Raw genomic sequence first — 18530 nt, forward strand, 5'->3', positions numbered from 1 at the left:
TCCGTAAAAATGTTGACCCGACTTAGTTCGTTGCAGAAATACATCATGTACCACAATATTTGATACGCCCATTAAATTTTCCACTTGAAACGAAAAAATACTTTTCGACTCATGAAATATGACATGCGAAAAATTTTAACGATTTACATACTTCGTTTGTGTCCCGTCACTGCGTTTTGCTTTATCAATGATATAATAGAGTTTGGGAAGCTGATCCGATTTTTCACATCAAAACGTTTCCATATGTTGGGTTATTAAGTTATGTTTTTTCTTTGTTATTTTTTTAACACTGTACTATACGGTAGTCTTGTCACTGATATATTACCAACATGCAAGATAGGATACAAAACACAAACAGATTCGACGACCGTTATACTACAAATGATTGTTTTGAGTCTGTTTGAACTTTCTGTCCGTAAATGTCTACAGGAGAAAAATTCATAAAAAATGGGAACACATAAATATCAATTACATGAGTGAAATATACTGTCATGCAAAGATACCAGCGGCATGGTGAACACCCTTACAACAACTGTAACACTATGGCTGTATTTTTTCCTTTCTAAATATTATCATCCTTCTAACTTCTCCCTAAACATCTCGGGAGTTCCTTCTAATCTAATGACTATGATGAATAATGTAACAGTCTGCCTAACTGAAGGTACACTTTTAATCCCCTTCACTGCAGTAAACTTTTATGGAAATTATCATATTAAAATCAATGGAGCGAATTTTAAGTACGTCAAAATCGAGAGCACAAAGGACGACGGCACTTAGTATTTATACTTCAACCTTTTGACCGTCTTTTAAGTTTTTATGAGATTTAGCGGAAGCTACTTTTTAGTATTTTATCCGTAGTAATAAGAGTATAAAATATAACGGATAACCATTATAATATCCTTCTATGTGTAATGCTCTAGCGACTAGTACATTTAGCATCTATGATATAATTTTCAAAATCCTCAAAGAACATAAATTCGGCGGAAAAAAAATGCATAAGTGTTATATTAATTATTTTTTTCTTGATACAAAATGTATCAAGAAAAAATACAGAAATAAGAGTCGTAAACAAGTTGCAAGATCATTTATCGAAACATACCAAACTTTGGACTGCTAACGAGAATTGATTATCTGAAATACAATTCAACATTTTGTTCGAATGAACACTGAATCTAGTGATCAGCAGATCGTCCCACAAGGCAATTAAAACACCTTTATTTGCACTTAATTAAATAGAAAATAGGTCAATTACTGACCCGTTCGTGTTGAATTTAATTAACACTGCAAAACTACCGATAATGTATAAAAACTAATTAGGTTAATACAAAAGAGTATTAATAATATTGATACGTACTAATGTTGGTCCCTGTCGCGAAATTAGTTTATCGCCATGGTCCCGATAGATTTGTACGGGGTTGTGTACACGCGAATGATGATATTTTCCGGTTAAACGCACCTCAATGACGTCACTATTGTACAATATTTGTGAGTAATGGCTTAATAATAGTAGTATTAGATTATGTATTGGTATCAGCGATTAAAGTGCTTATGCTTCTTTACGTTTTGTCTTACAATTTCGATTTACATTGAAATGGTTTAATTACAAACCAAATTATCGTAAAAGCTCTCAGAATGAAATCGGTTGGAAAGGAAGATGTCTAAAGATTTTTTAACCAGTATTTTATTCATCTTAATATTGCAAAAGTGAGTTATATGTTTAAGTCGAAGGCGTTGCTCATTTTGAATATTTTTGACTGTATTATACAACTTCGGGTTGATATAGATTTAAAGGCAAACCCGATAATAATTTGGAAATTTTCAGTCACATCAAAACTCCCATCATCGATTCATTATTTTGACAACTCCATCTCGTTGAAATAAAATGTGTCCATTAAAATCTAACCCGCAGAGAATCGTTAATGTTGCGACGAGAATTCCGAACGACACGGTCGCATTAATAATACAGATGGAATTATTAATTATTGTCCCCGTGGACTAATAAAAACGTTAGTCGAACTAATGAAACAATTACATCAATGAATATTCAACGAATCCTCAGTTCGTTGCGAACTTTTGATATTTTGAATGCCAGCGTCGCGTCAGACCGGGCGTCGAATCGTCGCAGCGCTTACAGCAAAGCAACTTAAGCAAATTACTTAGTTGGAGCCCTCCTCCATAATTATTATTCAACCTTTATCCGACGCAAATCGAGTAAATTTGTTCCAAAATTACTTTTATTAAAAGCATTTCTTTCCCTTCGTCGAACCAAAGTGCTAAAGTAGAGTAAATGGACTGGAATTTCCGTTTCGGGAATAAATTATATGAGAATATTATAGTAAATAACTCTTTAAAAGATAAAGATAAATGAATTTTAAGAAAATTACAAAGTATTTTCTTAAAGAAAAAGTTGATTCTTCAACGCTAAGTAGGCTAAATTGCTGTTTGCAAATAGCCCGTAATTATGTTACCAAAAGTTTGTAAGAAAAGTAACTAACATGATTGCAATCAGAGTTATCAATAAAGAGAAAAGTTTTTACAGCTACAATACGTAGATTGTTTTTCGTCTACTGGAAGTCCAATCAGCTTAAAATTTTTAACAGTCTTGTCAAGTCAGAAGTTTTGGTCCTGATAAGCACACAAGAGTGAGAGGAAATGCAAAAATGATTATTATTTTCTCGAGGGAGTCTGTTCTAATGACAAATCTTCAGAAAAAGTTGAAGCTAACAAAAAATTTATTTGCTTAAAACTGCTGTCATTCAGATCAACCGTTCATAATATTACCTTACCCGAAAATACTTTTATGCTGCGTCATCTTCAGTCATTCAATATTTCAGAACTAATTTTAATATCATTAATTCAGTATTCACCGCGTTATTCGCCTCAAGCCAAGTCAGGCATTCACCATTATTTAGTCGAGTAAGATGTCACTTGAGTCGAAAACTTTCGGGAACGAACCCTTCGCAAGTTATTCTATATTTAAGAGCATACTTATGTTTGATTACTTAATATTAAACTAACTGTTATTTGACTTTCATTTGGACACTGAAATGCGGTTTGTTTCGGGTAGGAAACGCGCGTGTCGAAGGGTAATGATGATATCCGGGGTTTGATTGAATCCCTACAAGTTTGACCTTTCGCTAAGGTTTATTGATTTTCTCTTAAACACTTTCTTTAAATAGTATCTTGATCATGAATTTCCAAAATAAATTTATATCGATAATAGATATATGAGTTCTAAATAAACGTTTTTTCTGATATACTCTCGAGATGTCAAAGTGCTATTCCGCACAAATTCTAATTTGGTTATGCAATGACAGGGCACTCAATCATGGCTCTGTTCCTTTCAATAACTTATTTTATAAAAGGATCGAAAAAACAAACCTTGAAAAATAACAAGGTTAAACTCCCCGAAACTTCGGCGAAACATCACGCTTCATACTTTTTGAAAATTACATTATAGAAATACAAAAAACCGCCTTTTCCCGACACAAATCGATCTAAAGCGCTTTACTTAATAATACACGGTACATTACCCAGGGTCTTCACTCGCAACGCTTCATCAACAAAATATTTTTGTGCTCATGTCGTAATCGACACATTATGTGTTAAGAGACGAATTTCACCCTCTTATTTTCGTAATAAAATTAAAGTTGGGAAAAATGTTGGGGCTTATTTGTAAATACGTAAAATCTTTTTAAGATTACGTCGAAAAGATTAAAGTGCTTGCTATTTCGGTTTGAGTATTAGAAATGTTTTTTCTTTTAAAACCAATCTCTGACGAAGCGATCTGTTTACTAGTTATATTACTTAGGGCCAAGTGTGAACAACTGTTGAGAAAAGCATGTATAAAAAGTGTATTGCTGCTGAAACTTTGCCTCCGCAATTTGAGAGGATAAAACCTTATCTCACACCAGTTCCTATGAAGTAGTTATAACAAAATGTCCCCATCTAATTATCTTGATGATAATATAATGAAAAAGAACTGTTCGGAGTCGGTTCAAATAAGGCCCTCAAATGTTTTTGCTTTTCGTCAATTTATCTACAAATCTCCAGTTTTAAGAATCATATAAATATTGTTTGAAATATGTACCAACGGGCTTACATTTACACTTACATCTTGACTGTGATGAACAACGACTTTTTATCAAAAAAATGTTTTAGCAGCAACTTAAAAACAAACCCAGCAATTTTCTCCACTCAATTTGAAAGAAAACCCTCGCACGATATTCGTACGCGTCTTTTTCCGAACCGATATATGCATCGACACCTTTTCAGACGGATCAGCAAAGCAATTTGGTTTTGTGGTGACCGATTGAGAAACGCCCCTTTGGATAGAGCCGTATCGATATACGACGTCGAATACTCTCTCTCGGGTCAAGTTTTTCTCGAAGTTGGCAAAAAACCAAAGGGCAGCGGGACGCAATCTCCACACACTTATTTCATAGAATTACGTTTTTAGGGACCTCGTCCGTCTGTCGGTCCGTCCTCCAATTCAATTTACTACCGATGTTGATAAAATTTTAAGAGGAAAAATTCCGCATTGGATGAAAAGGCGTGTCTTGAATATGTGCAAGTATCCTTGCTGGCGCAGTAAGCCTGGAGAAGGCTTTTGAGTAATTCGATTTCACATTTGATTTCAGTGGGATCCTTTGACTTGTACCGGTGAAGTGACGTATCGTCGTACGGATTGGCTACGTACATTTTATTTAGGTCACTGAAGATATAACTCTGGAGCTGCATGTATAAGTCCCTAGAATATAAGAAGAAGAATCTTTATTATCATCAAACATTTTAGATAATTCTATTTCTTTTGTGAGCTGTCCAAGAAGTAGAGACATTTAATAGTTTCAAAAAGTCCTTACCTGATTTTTGTAAGAATATCTGTCAAAAGTTTTTCACCAGTTTGGATTCACCAACGAACGCAGTGTGATTAAAATCGACAAGACGTCACTTACGCAGCACAAGTGGCCCTTATGTGGAAAGGTAGAGACAACATTTTTAAAAGAGCTAAACTTTTCTGACGTCGGGTTTACACAAATTATACTCAGCTGAATGTTTGTAGGGACGACCCGGGCCTCTCAAACATTTGCCCTTGGGGCACCCTGTTTGTCTCGTGTACGTTTTGTAAATAATTTATATCAATTCCTTTAAAATGTTTGATAAAACATAAAAATTACGGCACGAATATTTCCCGGAACAATTTGGTTTGATGTTGTATGTGATCGTTGCGGAACCTTTCATCAAATAACCTCACGAATCGGACATAATTTGTAACAGTATTATTTAAAGATATGTATTTCAAATTCATGGAATATATCAATAACAGGACCGTTGATACGTACAATGAAATTGAAATACTATTTATTATATGGTGACTTCCGTTGGTATATATCCAATGTCTCATTGTTTCTTTTTGTTATGGGACCAAGTTATCAGACGTGTTCTTACTGGCCTTCGGAGTGCTTGCATGTAATTCTTAATTCTGTTAAAAATAGAAGTAAAGTGCAATATGACCCCCATTTAATCAAAAATATTGTCGTACAAAAAAGGTTGTTACAAATGTGTTAAATTGAAACTCTGCACAATGCGATGAAATCCGAACGCTTAATAAGCACTTTGCATTCATCATAAAAGCAATTCTACTAAGTCAAAGCTAACACCTTAGTTAATTCAGCGAATTCTTAACAAACATTAGCTTTGATAACTATTTTCAATCAGTAACTCTAGCTTTTGATATTCATTAGCGCTTTCAGTAATTGGCTCGTACGTGGAGCTACGACGTAGAGCATCTACGCCATTGTATGAATTTCGTAGAGGTGTCTACGAAATGAATAGTCGTGGAAATAAATAGCAGCTGCTAGCCGCAGAGTATACCGTTTAATTTCGGTTCTCATTTACCTTTATACGATGTTTCTTTTACTATTTTCTGTTATATTTATGGCTACAGTATAAAACCGAACAATACGTTATTTGAGAGAGAATATCGTGTAACAAGCTGATGCTTAAAATAAAAAGGGTATATTTTTTACGAAGCTGTTGCATTTATGTTTGTAAAATATTCACGTTGTAATTTTCGACTTCGTATAATGACACCATAAAAGAGAAGATTATTGATCTAGTTATTCCTTTTTATCTAGATTTTATGAACAGGAAGAAAAGTTATTTATACTCGGGTACCAAATTTTATTCAGCTTAATGTGACAAGTAGCTCCGTAGGGAAAAAGCCGGGCCATCAATTCACGGACACAAACAAACTCGTACTATATCTACATACATAGTGTAATTTATATAATACGTATAACTATGCAAATACAACATAGTATGTATATTATTATGACTGTGGGGGTACAAACGCGAATATTCCAGTATCATACATTTAGAATATTCCAGCAAGTATGTAACAAAGCGAGAAATTCACAATGAACCGGACTCGCACTTCACCATTTTTCAACTTTATATGCTTTTTGCGTAAACGGGGGTTAATTGAGATGTACACGAAACGTCAGCCAAATGGAAATAGAAAAATATTGGCGTTCGCAACTAAAATGCTGATGTGAAGTGAAAAAAACATTTGTACGAAACAAAATTATGGTAATTCGTGAACAAAGCTTGACGCGCCTTTTAGAATATCAAAATTAAAGAGTTAATGTCATGTTGCGAAAAGTTTGGGGCTTGTTATTTTTGTCGGTGTTAGCGAAAACTGTTTTTGTTAACAAAAAGAGTCTTTGGCTTAAGTACTAGATATTAAGTACTTTATATTTACTGCCATTGCCAAAATTAGTGATTGTTCCGAGCAGTGCGTAGATGTTGAGTAGTGAGTGAAGTGTGTAGTAGATAATTAAATTCATTTTTATTAAAAGATTAATTGCACTAGATACCATGATCTGTACCTCATTGGAAAGATCGGATCATAAAGTTTATTGTTCATTAATTTAATATCAGAAATAGAATACTGTTTTTTTGGAATACAGCAATAAATTCAATTGGGCACATAATTTTATTGTAGTCGTAAGATTGTATATATTTTTTGTTTTTCTAATTATAATGTCCAAAATCTTAGAATTATAAAAACATACACAGATTTTTTAGTTTACTGGCTTTAATTAGCCATTTTTTATCATAAAATAGCTATTATAGTTCATAAAGAATAAGCATTTTTGTTGTCACGGTCGCATGATATTCGGCCGTCGTGAGCTTACCGCGCGATCGCGGACAGTAGAACGTTGTCAAAGTCCGCGCGCTGGACAATTGAGTGGATATAGCTTCTTCTTCTTATCGTATGGTTAGTGGTCAACCTAGTGTCAAAGTTGTTCAAGCCGCCCGGAGCCCTTTGATGTAGCTTAACGACTGCTATCTTAATTGACAACAACCGGGACCGACTTTTTACGGACCCTCCGAAGCACGAAGATACCCAGTTCAAATACCACTATGCGGTCACCCATCTATAGAATGACCGCGCCGAAGGTTGCTTAACTCACAAATCGTTTACCGACCGAGGAGCGCAACTTATTACAGAAAATGCGGATTATAATAACGCGCCAAGTGTCGAAGAAAGTGTTGTTTTTGTAAAATGTCAGTAGTCAAAGATTTTCGTTCCAGCTAGATAATACGGCGGGTTTTTATCACTAATTAAAGTACTACCTTGAAACTTTTAAAAATCAAAAGACAAACTTTCTGTCTATACAATACAAGTTTGTAACAAAATTAAACGAGACTTTTAGTTAGAAATTCTATCTGAATATTTTACACAGTTTCGGGAAGTCATTTTTATTATTTACGTTACAAAAAGGTTTACTCGCTGTGACTGGCTCTTGCGTCGTTTTTTTAGAATATTTCCAATTAGACTGAAATGTATCTTTACTGGGCATAAGATTTTTTAAAAATAGATATAAAGACCGAGTCTCATATCATGTTTCACTCAGTTTTATCGAACATTTATTTATTTACAAAATTGCCCATACTATACTCAGGTTCACCATGAAATTGCTTATTAGACGGAATTTGACTGTGTTTTCATAAGTTGCTGTCACTTTATAAAGCAGATATTAATATAAAAATTATTAGAAAATTTATAGAAACAGTTCTCTCAAGTTGTGGAAATGGTGCATGATATTACACAAATAAAGAAATCACGCCATTTTTGCATAGGAGTAGGCAAAGATTAAAGGACGCGTCTTACTGAGTTCCCTCCAAACTTCGCTTTTTTAATAAATTATTTTTGTTTTCTAAAACAACTTTTTTGTTGCACAGCAATAACATCAGCACACGACATCTCTCAGCTGAAGGTGCCGTTGTACGCGGACCCGCGACGCGCGGCCGAGCTCAGCTGCCACTTCAAGATGGACGAGCAGAAGCTTCACTCCGTCAAGTGGTACCGAGACACTAACGAGATATTCAGATATAATCCACAACAACAGGTGATGATGTTTTGTATTCTTAAGACTGGCGAAAGTTTTTTTTGTTAGAATTGTGGCTTATTCTTTTTCTTTTTTTAGCGGAGTTTTAAATATACTTTTGTTGTTGACGTTATTTTTCGTTTATTGTGTTTTTATCGCATCGTGGTTTAACTGTTTTATAAAAAAAATATGTTTCGTTAATAGTTCGAGATCAGACTTAATAAAGAGATACAATATAGATGGGTTTTGCTATTCTTAAGATTGCAGCGAGATTTTTGTGTTTTAAAATTGTGACGAAAGCTTTCTTAGAAAGATTGTGGAATTACTGATTTTATTTTGTGTAGCTTTTATTTATAGTTATAGAATTAGTGCAAATATGCAATATATCTTGAAGTGTCTGACTTAACAGTCAGGCAGTCAACATGCCAGTGTAAAATGCACTGGAATGTGAGACATTCCAAGTTAAATGTAGCGTTATTTTCCGAATACTGTTATAATAATATAATGAAACGCCGTCTTAGATTTTTATCCCCAACTTGCCAAATGACTAACAAGCGTTAACGACGTCACTTTTATTGACCAGTTGAACTAATAAGTTCCTGATTACCGAAATTGCTCCGGCATACTAATAGTGTAGTTAAGAGCAAACTTCAGACAAACTATAACATTAATGTTCGTGAACTGAAATCATCGCGTATAACTTTATACTCATAAGTAGTTAGTTAGTGCATGAATGCGTACACGTTTGTAAGGGAACTATGTGTGGAACGGCCGTAGGCGTTTTCAGTCCCTCGGATGAAAAGGGCCTGTACGTCTCGTTGTCCTACAAAGATCTGTTTTATGTGTATACTTGGGTATTATTCCACCGCAATGTTTAATCAAAAGGAATGATACATGAAGTGATAATGTATGGAGGATTATTATCGAAGATGGCTGGCTTTCTTGTCAATGAATATTGTTTTGTGGGTGGGTATCAATATTTCTATACTTAATACTAATCTAGTACTTTGTGTACAAATCGTGATGGTTTCAAAACTGTTAGTATTCGTATATATTAACTATTGTATACTTTTAAATATTAATAACGTATAAAACCCATTTACAGTAGTATATAATGTGTATAAGACGCGACAGGATAAAACCTTTTATTTGTCATATAATTTCAACGAATTAATTATTTTTACTTGGTTAATGCAAGTAATAATTTTTAAATGCTTGTAAATTAATACTGTTCTTAACCCAATTTTAGTTGTTACTGTAAAATCATTTTAACTCATTCGCCATAGCCTGATGTGTAATTTAGTTATTCATTTGATGTGGTTAAACATTACTTCAAAATAATATTGTCATACATTTTCCGTACCATTTATTAAACACTAACAAACTGGTACAATTTCGTTCACCTATAGAACAATTTTATCGCGTTGATTTCATTCCCGTGGGAACTTTGATCCTAGCAATCCCATGCCAACCTTATCCCGACAGTAACAAACATATCTAATAAAATAATTTTAATTTTAGTTTAATATTTTTTAAAATTTTAGTTGAGTTGTTCAAAAGTTATGCGCGTACGGTACATAGATTTTGGTTACTTCTTTACTTTTTTTAGACAACTCCCGCACTAAGAATGGTTCTTGTGTCGCGAGAACTTACAAACACACAAACATCGGACACAAAGTACGACCAGACCCGAAACAATAATTTGTGGATCGCACAAATAACCATCCCGTGTGGGAATCAAACCCACGACCTGCCGACGCAATACTAGCGGCGTGGTGACCTAAACCAGTGCACCACGGACGCAGCCAAATTCATTATAACTTATATAGACACAACACATTAAACAACACAAGTACGAAATACAAACGTCTAGTACTCATCAATGGTTTTAGTTTACATATAAAATAAACTCAAATACAATTTCCTTTGTGAAGCGTGAGATGAGACACTTCACTGATATTTTGTTAATTAATGGTAACACAAACGTGTTTCTAAATGCTTTATTACACACCTACTAAATTGAAGGCCTTATGAAGCGTTATAATAAACCGGCAAATGAAATATCTGTCGCTTACTTTGCAAACGTGAGAATTTATTTTGAGAATCTTAAAGAAATGGAAAATTCGAAACACACACTTGGACCGTGTGGTTAACTAGATGCGCACTCATTATTGCATTCTTCAGGCAGTCGACTACCCATCTGGTGATTAAAATAGGTCCTCGCATTAATTTTACAGTGTTACTGGACATCGTTATATCGAAGCTCACAATTTTTTTATACCTAGATTTAACAATTTCAAAAATAAAATCTTACTTGTGGAAATGTATGTATTATGAATTAACTTATCGAATAGAGTTCAAAGAATGAACTAGGCACAGTTTGTATCATATCTACAGTTGGTAAAACGTACGAAAAAGAGTTGCCTGTGGTAAACGACTAATGAAAAGTAAATATAGTTACTTCGATGTATTGATTCTCCTTCTAATTTTCATCGGCGAGAGTAAACAAAGGATTCAAGTGTTGTTATTCTATATTGAATGTAATATTTCAATTTTAATGAAGCTCGAAGTAGTTGTGTTCAAGTTATTGGTTTGTTTATTAAAGTAAGTATCTTTTATGGGCTGCGATTGCGAATATTAGAATGATTATATTGAAAATAACCTTTCAATGAAATGTATATTTTAATATATTTGTATGAATCGACAATACTATAGTTTTACCTTAAAATAGTAGAATAAATTAATTGTAAGGTTTAATGTCCTTTTTGTTCATGAACTCAAGCATACACTCTACAAAAAAGCAAAACAAATTTGTAGAGATTTTCGTTACTGTCTCGTATTTTTATTTTTTTATACAATCCTGGTTTACGATTTATTTTCGTATTATTTTTAAAACCAGATTAATAAGGACATGACGTTTCTTAAAAATAAGTAATCATAACAGAAATACAATCATTCTTCAATGAGTTTCGTTGTATAAAAATAATTCTTACTTACGGCACTACAATCTCAGCTACACAGAATTAAGTACCCAGTCTAACCAGTTTATGCAGTACAGCAAAAAAATATAAAAGACTGTTTACTGTGCCATAAATACGCCTTTATTATTTCTTGCTAGTCGTTTATTTATCCCCGAGAGATACTAAACGTATTTTGATTTCCCACGGCAATCTTAAATTCGTGGTGTCCCTTGTAAATACGAAGGAAGAGGAGTAATTTTCTTGTGTTCCAGCTAATAGTGACAAGAAGGATTATGTTTTTGGAAATAATTGCCGTCACTGGATGTGATTTGTTGTTTACGATATTATAAATTTGTGAAAAGTGAAAACTAGAACGTTGATAAAAGTTAAACCTTACCAACGTTAACGATCGTTTTATATAGTTACTATTTTTTACTACAATCGATACGATATAGTATATTTTAGTGAAATGGTATATTTTTTTACAGACAGATGAAAAACCGCGAAAGTTTTGATAGATTGATCACACCAATCACGTAAAGGTTGTACGTACTTGTCGACTCCTATCGATGATTTGTCCTACACAAATCAGGTATCGATTGTTTATCGAAGTCGATTGATAGCCTCAAGTGAATCTGTTTGTTGCGTCCTCGTAGACGATGGGTTTCGGTCGACAAGTGTGGTCGACAGCAGTGCTAGTTATCATTATTTATAAGTAAAATTACAAGCAAAGGATTCTAATCTTTAATCCAAATAAAATACAATTTTAAGAATTCTCCAAGTAATATTAGCAACTTTAATTCCTTTGTTACGCCACCCACTTACGAAGTACTGAGATACCAAATCCGGTCGTTATATTCTTAGCCGAAATATTTTACCTTGTATTTACCCATTAATTAACTTCGAAAGGTATCGATGTTAGGGATTTTCCTTTACCTTCAAGCTTTGTTTGCTTTGTTTATAACTGTTTATAACATGTTATTATAGTAGAAACTCTAGACTCGCCGCGAGGTATAGACCGTTGCCGTTTCTCATTATTCAAGGTCCTTCAACCCTAAATCATTTTGTCTAGGTTTTCATCTTATCTTGTTATACTATTTTCGGCGTTAGTAAGATATTCAAAGGAGTTTTCTCTAAATCATTTAAATTGTTTCCTTTGATTCAAGTATTATGTTTGTTAGGACAAATTTTTCCATCTTCAGATAACTTTATTTGTGAGTTATCTTTGACATTTGGACGTTATACTTAATCCGTGAAAGTGATTTATGTTTTATAAAGCAATTTTGAGTATAATATAATTACCTAAAAATATCTATTCTTAAACTATAATATTTGTGTATATTTGAATAGTATCGTATTCAACCAAAGCAATATTTATAAACCGACTTCAAAAAGGAGTCAATCTTCGACGCGTATTCCACATTATCCTTTTGGATTTCCATAACCGTCATAAAAATACGAATCATACTAATATTATAAAGAGGAAATGTTGTTTATTCGTGAGGGATTCACATAAAACCGTTTATCAGAAAGACATGAAACCTTTACGATCGAATACTTAACTTTCTTTGTGTCCGGCTGTTATGGGGTAAGAAGTACTTTATAAAGAGCCGAGGGGCTACCTGCTATCTAATTGACATACTTAGCTCAACGTTTGTTGCTTTTAACAAATGGTTTTGCCTCTAAAACCGCATTGTCGACAATTTATCAATAGAATTTAAATTTATATTATCTAAATAATACAAATTATAATAAATAATACACGTATTATAATCTTTATAATACGTGGAAAACGTTGTTGGTTTCACATATAAGAAGTACCTATTTGTATTACTTTATAACAATGTAAGTGTGTAACTGTTTGTTTTTCCCTAAATAAATAAATAAATATGAATTTAACAAGCTTGTTAAAGCATGATTAAGATTTAATAATGAGAAATGAATCCTATAATTTGGGAACGACATTTTATAGCCTCATAAATTGCCAATTTGAACTACAATTAATAAAAAAAAGGCTATTTTGTTGATGTTTCTGGTCCAAAAACTCCTACTGATAAAACACGTAATAAATCTAATAGCCAAAGCAATATTCCATCTTTTCGTAGATACACAATCATGAAGTAACGTTCTTATGCTTTTGACACCACTAAGCGTTTGATAGATATTGTTTTCTTTGTTTGAACAAACTTGACAGCCATATCGAGGCTCAAGACGTTCTTTCGTGTGGTTCTTGCCAACTTTGTTTTAGAAATGTTCAAGCAGCTGTCTGTAAAACCGCTATTGATGTTTTTATAAGCTCTTCGTAGTTTAGAAGCCGCTTGACTTGTTCGCTACTAAGTCGTCAAACTTTAAGCTGGCTGTCTGTTGTGGGCTAATGTAAGCAGTTGCATGTAACCTATTTACTCCTAAGTACTTTCGAGAGATTGAAAGATTCTACAACCAATTTGAGTGGATACTTTTTGTTCTTGCCTAATGGTAGTGTTGCATTGAATGTGCACTAAATATTTTTTGTTACATAATATGTGATTTATTTTATTTGGAAAACCGACTAATTACATGTTTTCATTTTATTAAATGTTTGAACAAAAGTTTGTTTCAAAAGTTGTTGTAACGGCGAATTATATTTCTATAGCTCTTTAGTTATACAGTTATTGAACCAAAATGAAATCATTCATCCTTCGAAAACAGTTGGACGTGTAGTTCAATTTTCGATTATATATTTGGTGATGGTCACCTTAATGTTGTAACGAAATACACAGTCAGTGAGCGAACTAAAAAAGTGCAACCGTATTTAGAAGCGCGATTGTTGTTTACATAAAGATATACGTAGATTATAAATAGATTATGTGAATAAGATGACGTGTTTGTCCCCAGCCTGCCATTCGTCTCTTCAACATAACAGACGTGATGGTGCAAGGCGGTGATTGTCAGAAGGACTTCTGCGTGGTGAGAGTAATGCCTCCTCCTATATCGACGAGAGCCGCATACACTTGCGAAGTGTCGACAGAAGGACCGAGGTTCCAGATTGTTAGGAAGACGAAACAGATGACTGTAGTTGGTAAGTATTATTTCAACTAATATTTTATATGTAAAGAATTTTGTGTACAACTGCGATTTTTTATATTAATTTTGTCGACTATTGACGACCGGAAAATTACCAAAAAACGATGTATGAAAAACTTATCAACGCTTCTAACAAGTGCAATAGAAATTAGTTCTCAATACACGACAGTTCTGACTTTAGACAATCGCGCTACTGGAACGTGAAACAAACGTGGAAGTGAACAACATTTTTTCAAAAATGTGTACCAAATATTTTAAAGTTAATAATGTTATATATTGACTTATAATTTCTTAGTAGATTAATTGGTGTACTTCAAATAGTTTTATTAATCAGCGATGTATGCCAAAACAATATAAAATCCTTAAAACAAAAATATAAAATACACCGTGCTAACTGGCGAAATGTGGGTGCAAAATATTTGTCTGGGCAGCGCCTCGTGAAATCATATAACGAAAACATTTTTTGGTTATTTTTGTAAAACCAGCTTGATGAAAAATATGTAGGTACATTGATATGAAAAAGATTTTCTGTTTGTTTTGTAACGCCGATACGTGCAGTAACTATTTGTGGACTGATTGATATCGGACATATCGTTTTATTTTTTTCTCAATATGGCTGTGCACACCAGCAAAATATTTGGGTAAAAAAATTATAGATATTATTATGTTCTAGTCCACGCATTACTGTGAAAAATAGGATTACCTTAACCAGTAGGGATGACCTTAACTAAGTACTATCGTATTTTAGAAAAGGCTAGTAGCGCCGAACAGTGATCAGTACGACTTAATTGTGATTAACATTTGGCCCTTTACTCTTTAAACTGATAGAAGATTACTATATTTATTGTTGATTAATGTAATTTCACGGCGTCGAAAAATGTCGAAACTTTGATACCCAAAGATTTTTAAGTTTGTTTGAAGCAAGGAAGTGTTGAATTTTACTAGGATTTTTTTATATAATTTGTGGAATATACAACAAAAATCATAAAAAGCCTTCCACTTTTCTCCAAATCTCCCCAACGATGATAACATTACATGATTCGCGACTGTAGAGAAACACATATTTTTTGAGATCAATGTTCATAAACGGGAAAAAATGTGATAAGATTTTTGTCACAAGTCTTAGTTACGAGTATACCCTGAGATGGGAACTATAGACGATAAATTGCAATAGGCTCACCCCCTATAATATTTCACCACCAGGAAAATGCTTTCATAACATATGACGTCACTGACACACACGCACACACACACAGACAGACAGAGAATGATTCCCTTTATGTTCTCTTAGTTAAGTGATGTTGCTTCTAAAATTCTAACTGGATAAAAGAAATTATTCCGTTTAATTGCTTTTGCAGTTCCTGGTAATATTTATTAATTTGGGCACAAAGCAAAAAAATAGTGAAATATAAATTCATATAAAGTCAGTCACTACGCAACGAAATATTTATTAGAGTATTTTTTGTTTGAGTGTGCCTAAAAAGCGGGTCAGTTTTGAAACGCAGTCATTCATTTTAATTTATACGTTACCCAAAAAGTTTATTCAAACATACTGTGCTACGTAAAATATTAATACTTTAGTCACTCATACTATTCGGTTCAAATAATTGGGATGCAATATAGAAGAATGAATGATTTCATCCATAGAAAAGAGATGGATATACTATTGTAAAAAGTAAAATAACATAAATAGCTAAACTGCGGGCTTTAATTTAGTATCACAATAAATATTCCCGGGTCGTCCATAGTGGACGGAAACAAATGTTCCCAAAATATACCGAAATATTCTATTATGAAAACATCCGAGCAACATTAGGATAAAATACAACGGTCACGAAATGACCTCCCATCGTTCTATTATCTCCTTGTACCAAAGATTAAATAGCATCCACACACATTATACCGGCTGTGTACTTTATCCTACCTATTTTGATATTTAGGACCAAATTTTAATAGATTATTCGTATATTTAATGCTATATGAAGGGCGAGCCTTGAAACTTTCGACAACTAATACCCGAATTTACCTTTTATAAATCTTCATGCGGAAAATTTGTTGTTGTTTATATTTACTTACGTAACATTCTGTCAATAGATAATGTTTGTAAGTCGAGGTACATAAAGTACATTATTTATAGCCGTTATTTAAATCAAGACCCAAAATTATTGTTATTTTTTTATAAATAAGTCTAAGAAACAGGTTAATACGGGCAACCGCTAACTTTGCCGGAAGCTATTATATTATTATAGATATATATTGACTTACATGATAATAACTTATGTAATAACTTAAGACAGAAGGTCTTTTAAGTAGAGACTAAACAGAATAATCGACTTGATATTACATAGATCTCACAACTTTTTACGACAGAGAGACTAGGCTGCGAGACTTGAGGTTTTTTACAGGATGTTTTTGATGGCATTTACAATTTATCGTATGGACATTAAATGTAACAGGTAAAATTTTTACCTACCAAAATATTGCATGGATAGCCTGCGTAGATTTTTAAGCATAGACATATTGTCACTATAAAAATAGTAAAGAATTCTTCGCTGGAGACTAGTAATAGCAGTAAAAGCCTAGGTGCGCTCTGAAATTAGCTTATTTACACACGCGTGGCCTGAATAGCTCTATCAAGGGAGCACTAAGCATACAATATGTAGTGCTTATGCCTCCATTAGGTGGAAACCATCGCAAGGGCCACGTTGAAGCTTTTATTTTAGGATTACGTTGTCTTGGGATTTAAGGGAAAACTTTTATTAACATTTTCTGTTTCGTCATTGTAAATAAGAAATAGAAAAGTTATTTTAAGCGTTAAGTCGACATTTGCTTAATTTATGGTAGGTTTATTCATGTCTGGGGGCACGGAAGTGCCCCCGCAAGTCGAGCAAAAAAAAAGCGGCACGGCCGTAACATCCTTTTCTCGAAGCAATTCGGGCTATTTTTGACACCCCTATAATTTCGTTGTGGATAAAACAAGAAGCCTGGATTTTCAGCAACTAATTAGTCATTGTATAAACACAGTATATTTAAAATTTCAGTCAATTTGAACCAGTGGTTTAAGAATGACAACTTGTTAAAATTTTGAATTTTGTCACTCACTGATTCACTGACTCACTGACTCACCGATCATCAAAAGTCTAAGGTACTTCTAGCAGACTTAGAAGCTTAAAATTTAGAATACAAATAGGGTTTAGTGTTTTAATTATGGGAAAAATGTAACATTTTCTAATTTCGGTCCAGTTTTCTAAATACACCAACTGCAACAATAACTTTGTAATCCTATATAAATGTATAAGATTACAAGGTTACATTTGCAGTTAATGAATTATTATTAATATAGAAAATAAAATAAATAGGTGTAAATAGGTACCTACTATATGAGGCATAACGGGAGGGGGTATAGAGTGTGTAAGGGTGTTTAGCCCATGAAACTGAACAACATTCCCATAGGAAAATATGATGAATTATGAAAAAAAAACGTCGTTCCATACAAATTGGACTTATGTTCGCTCTACAAAAAGAAGTGAGATGCCATCAAAAACATTCTGTAAAAACCTCAAGTCTCGCCGTAAAAAGTTGTGAGATCTATATAATACCAAGTCGATTAATCTATTTAGTCTTTACTTAAAGGACCTTCTGTCTTAAGTTATTACGTATGTTATTATCACGCCAATTAAAAAAAATACCTTTAAAACAAATAGATCGACTTGGTCATCGCAAGAAAACACAAATTCGCCATTAACATTTCAGGAGCATTAACTTCTCGTCGTGCTGATTAGTGTGATACATACTAATAATTAAATCATGCGATGGCCAGGTCGCTCTATTTGTTTTAAAGGTATTTTTTTTAATTGGCGTGATAATAACATACGTAATAACTTAAGACAGAAGGTCCTTTAAGTAAAGACTAAATAGATTAATCGACTTGGTATTATATAGATCTCACAACTTTTTACGGCGAGACTTGAGGTTTTTACAGAATGTTTTTGATGGCATAAAAGATTTATCTTGAAGACGTATAAATGAAATATCCGCAGAGACACAAAAATACCTACCTGAAATTTAATTAATGATAAAGTGACTAAAGATTTCATTGATTTAATTATCT

At 33.2% G+C, this 18530-nt stretch overlaps 2 protein-coding genes across 2 annotated transcripts in view; one reads left to right on the top strand and one right to left on the bottom strand.

The window, feature by feature from the left end:
• The window catches only part of LOC142974958 (cysteine proteinase-like), a 289518-nt gene that overhangs the window by 45495 nt on the left and 225493 nt on the right, over positions 1–18530 (bottom strand). The window lies entirely within an intron of this gene.
• The window catches only part of LOC142975015 (uncharacterized), a 46033-nt gene that overhangs the window by 19422 nt on the left and 8081 nt on the right, over positions 1–18530 (top strand). Inside the window, exons 2-3 of the mRNA XM_076117639.1 lie at positions 8251–8417; positions 14231–14414. Coding sequence (XP_075973754.1) covers positions 8251–8417; positions 14231–14414 — 351 coding nt within the window. The remainder of the gene's footprint in view (positions 1–8250; positions 8418–14230; positions 14415–18530) is intronic.

Source organism: Anticarsia gemmatalis, chromosome 8 (genome assembly GCF_050436995.1).
Source record: "Anticarsia gemmatalis isolate Benzon Research Colony breed Stoneville strain chromosome 8, ilAntGemm2 primary, whole genome shotgun sequence".
NCBI lineage: Eukaryota > Metazoa > Arthropoda > Insecta > Lepidoptera > Erebidae > Anticarsia > Anticarsia gemmatalis.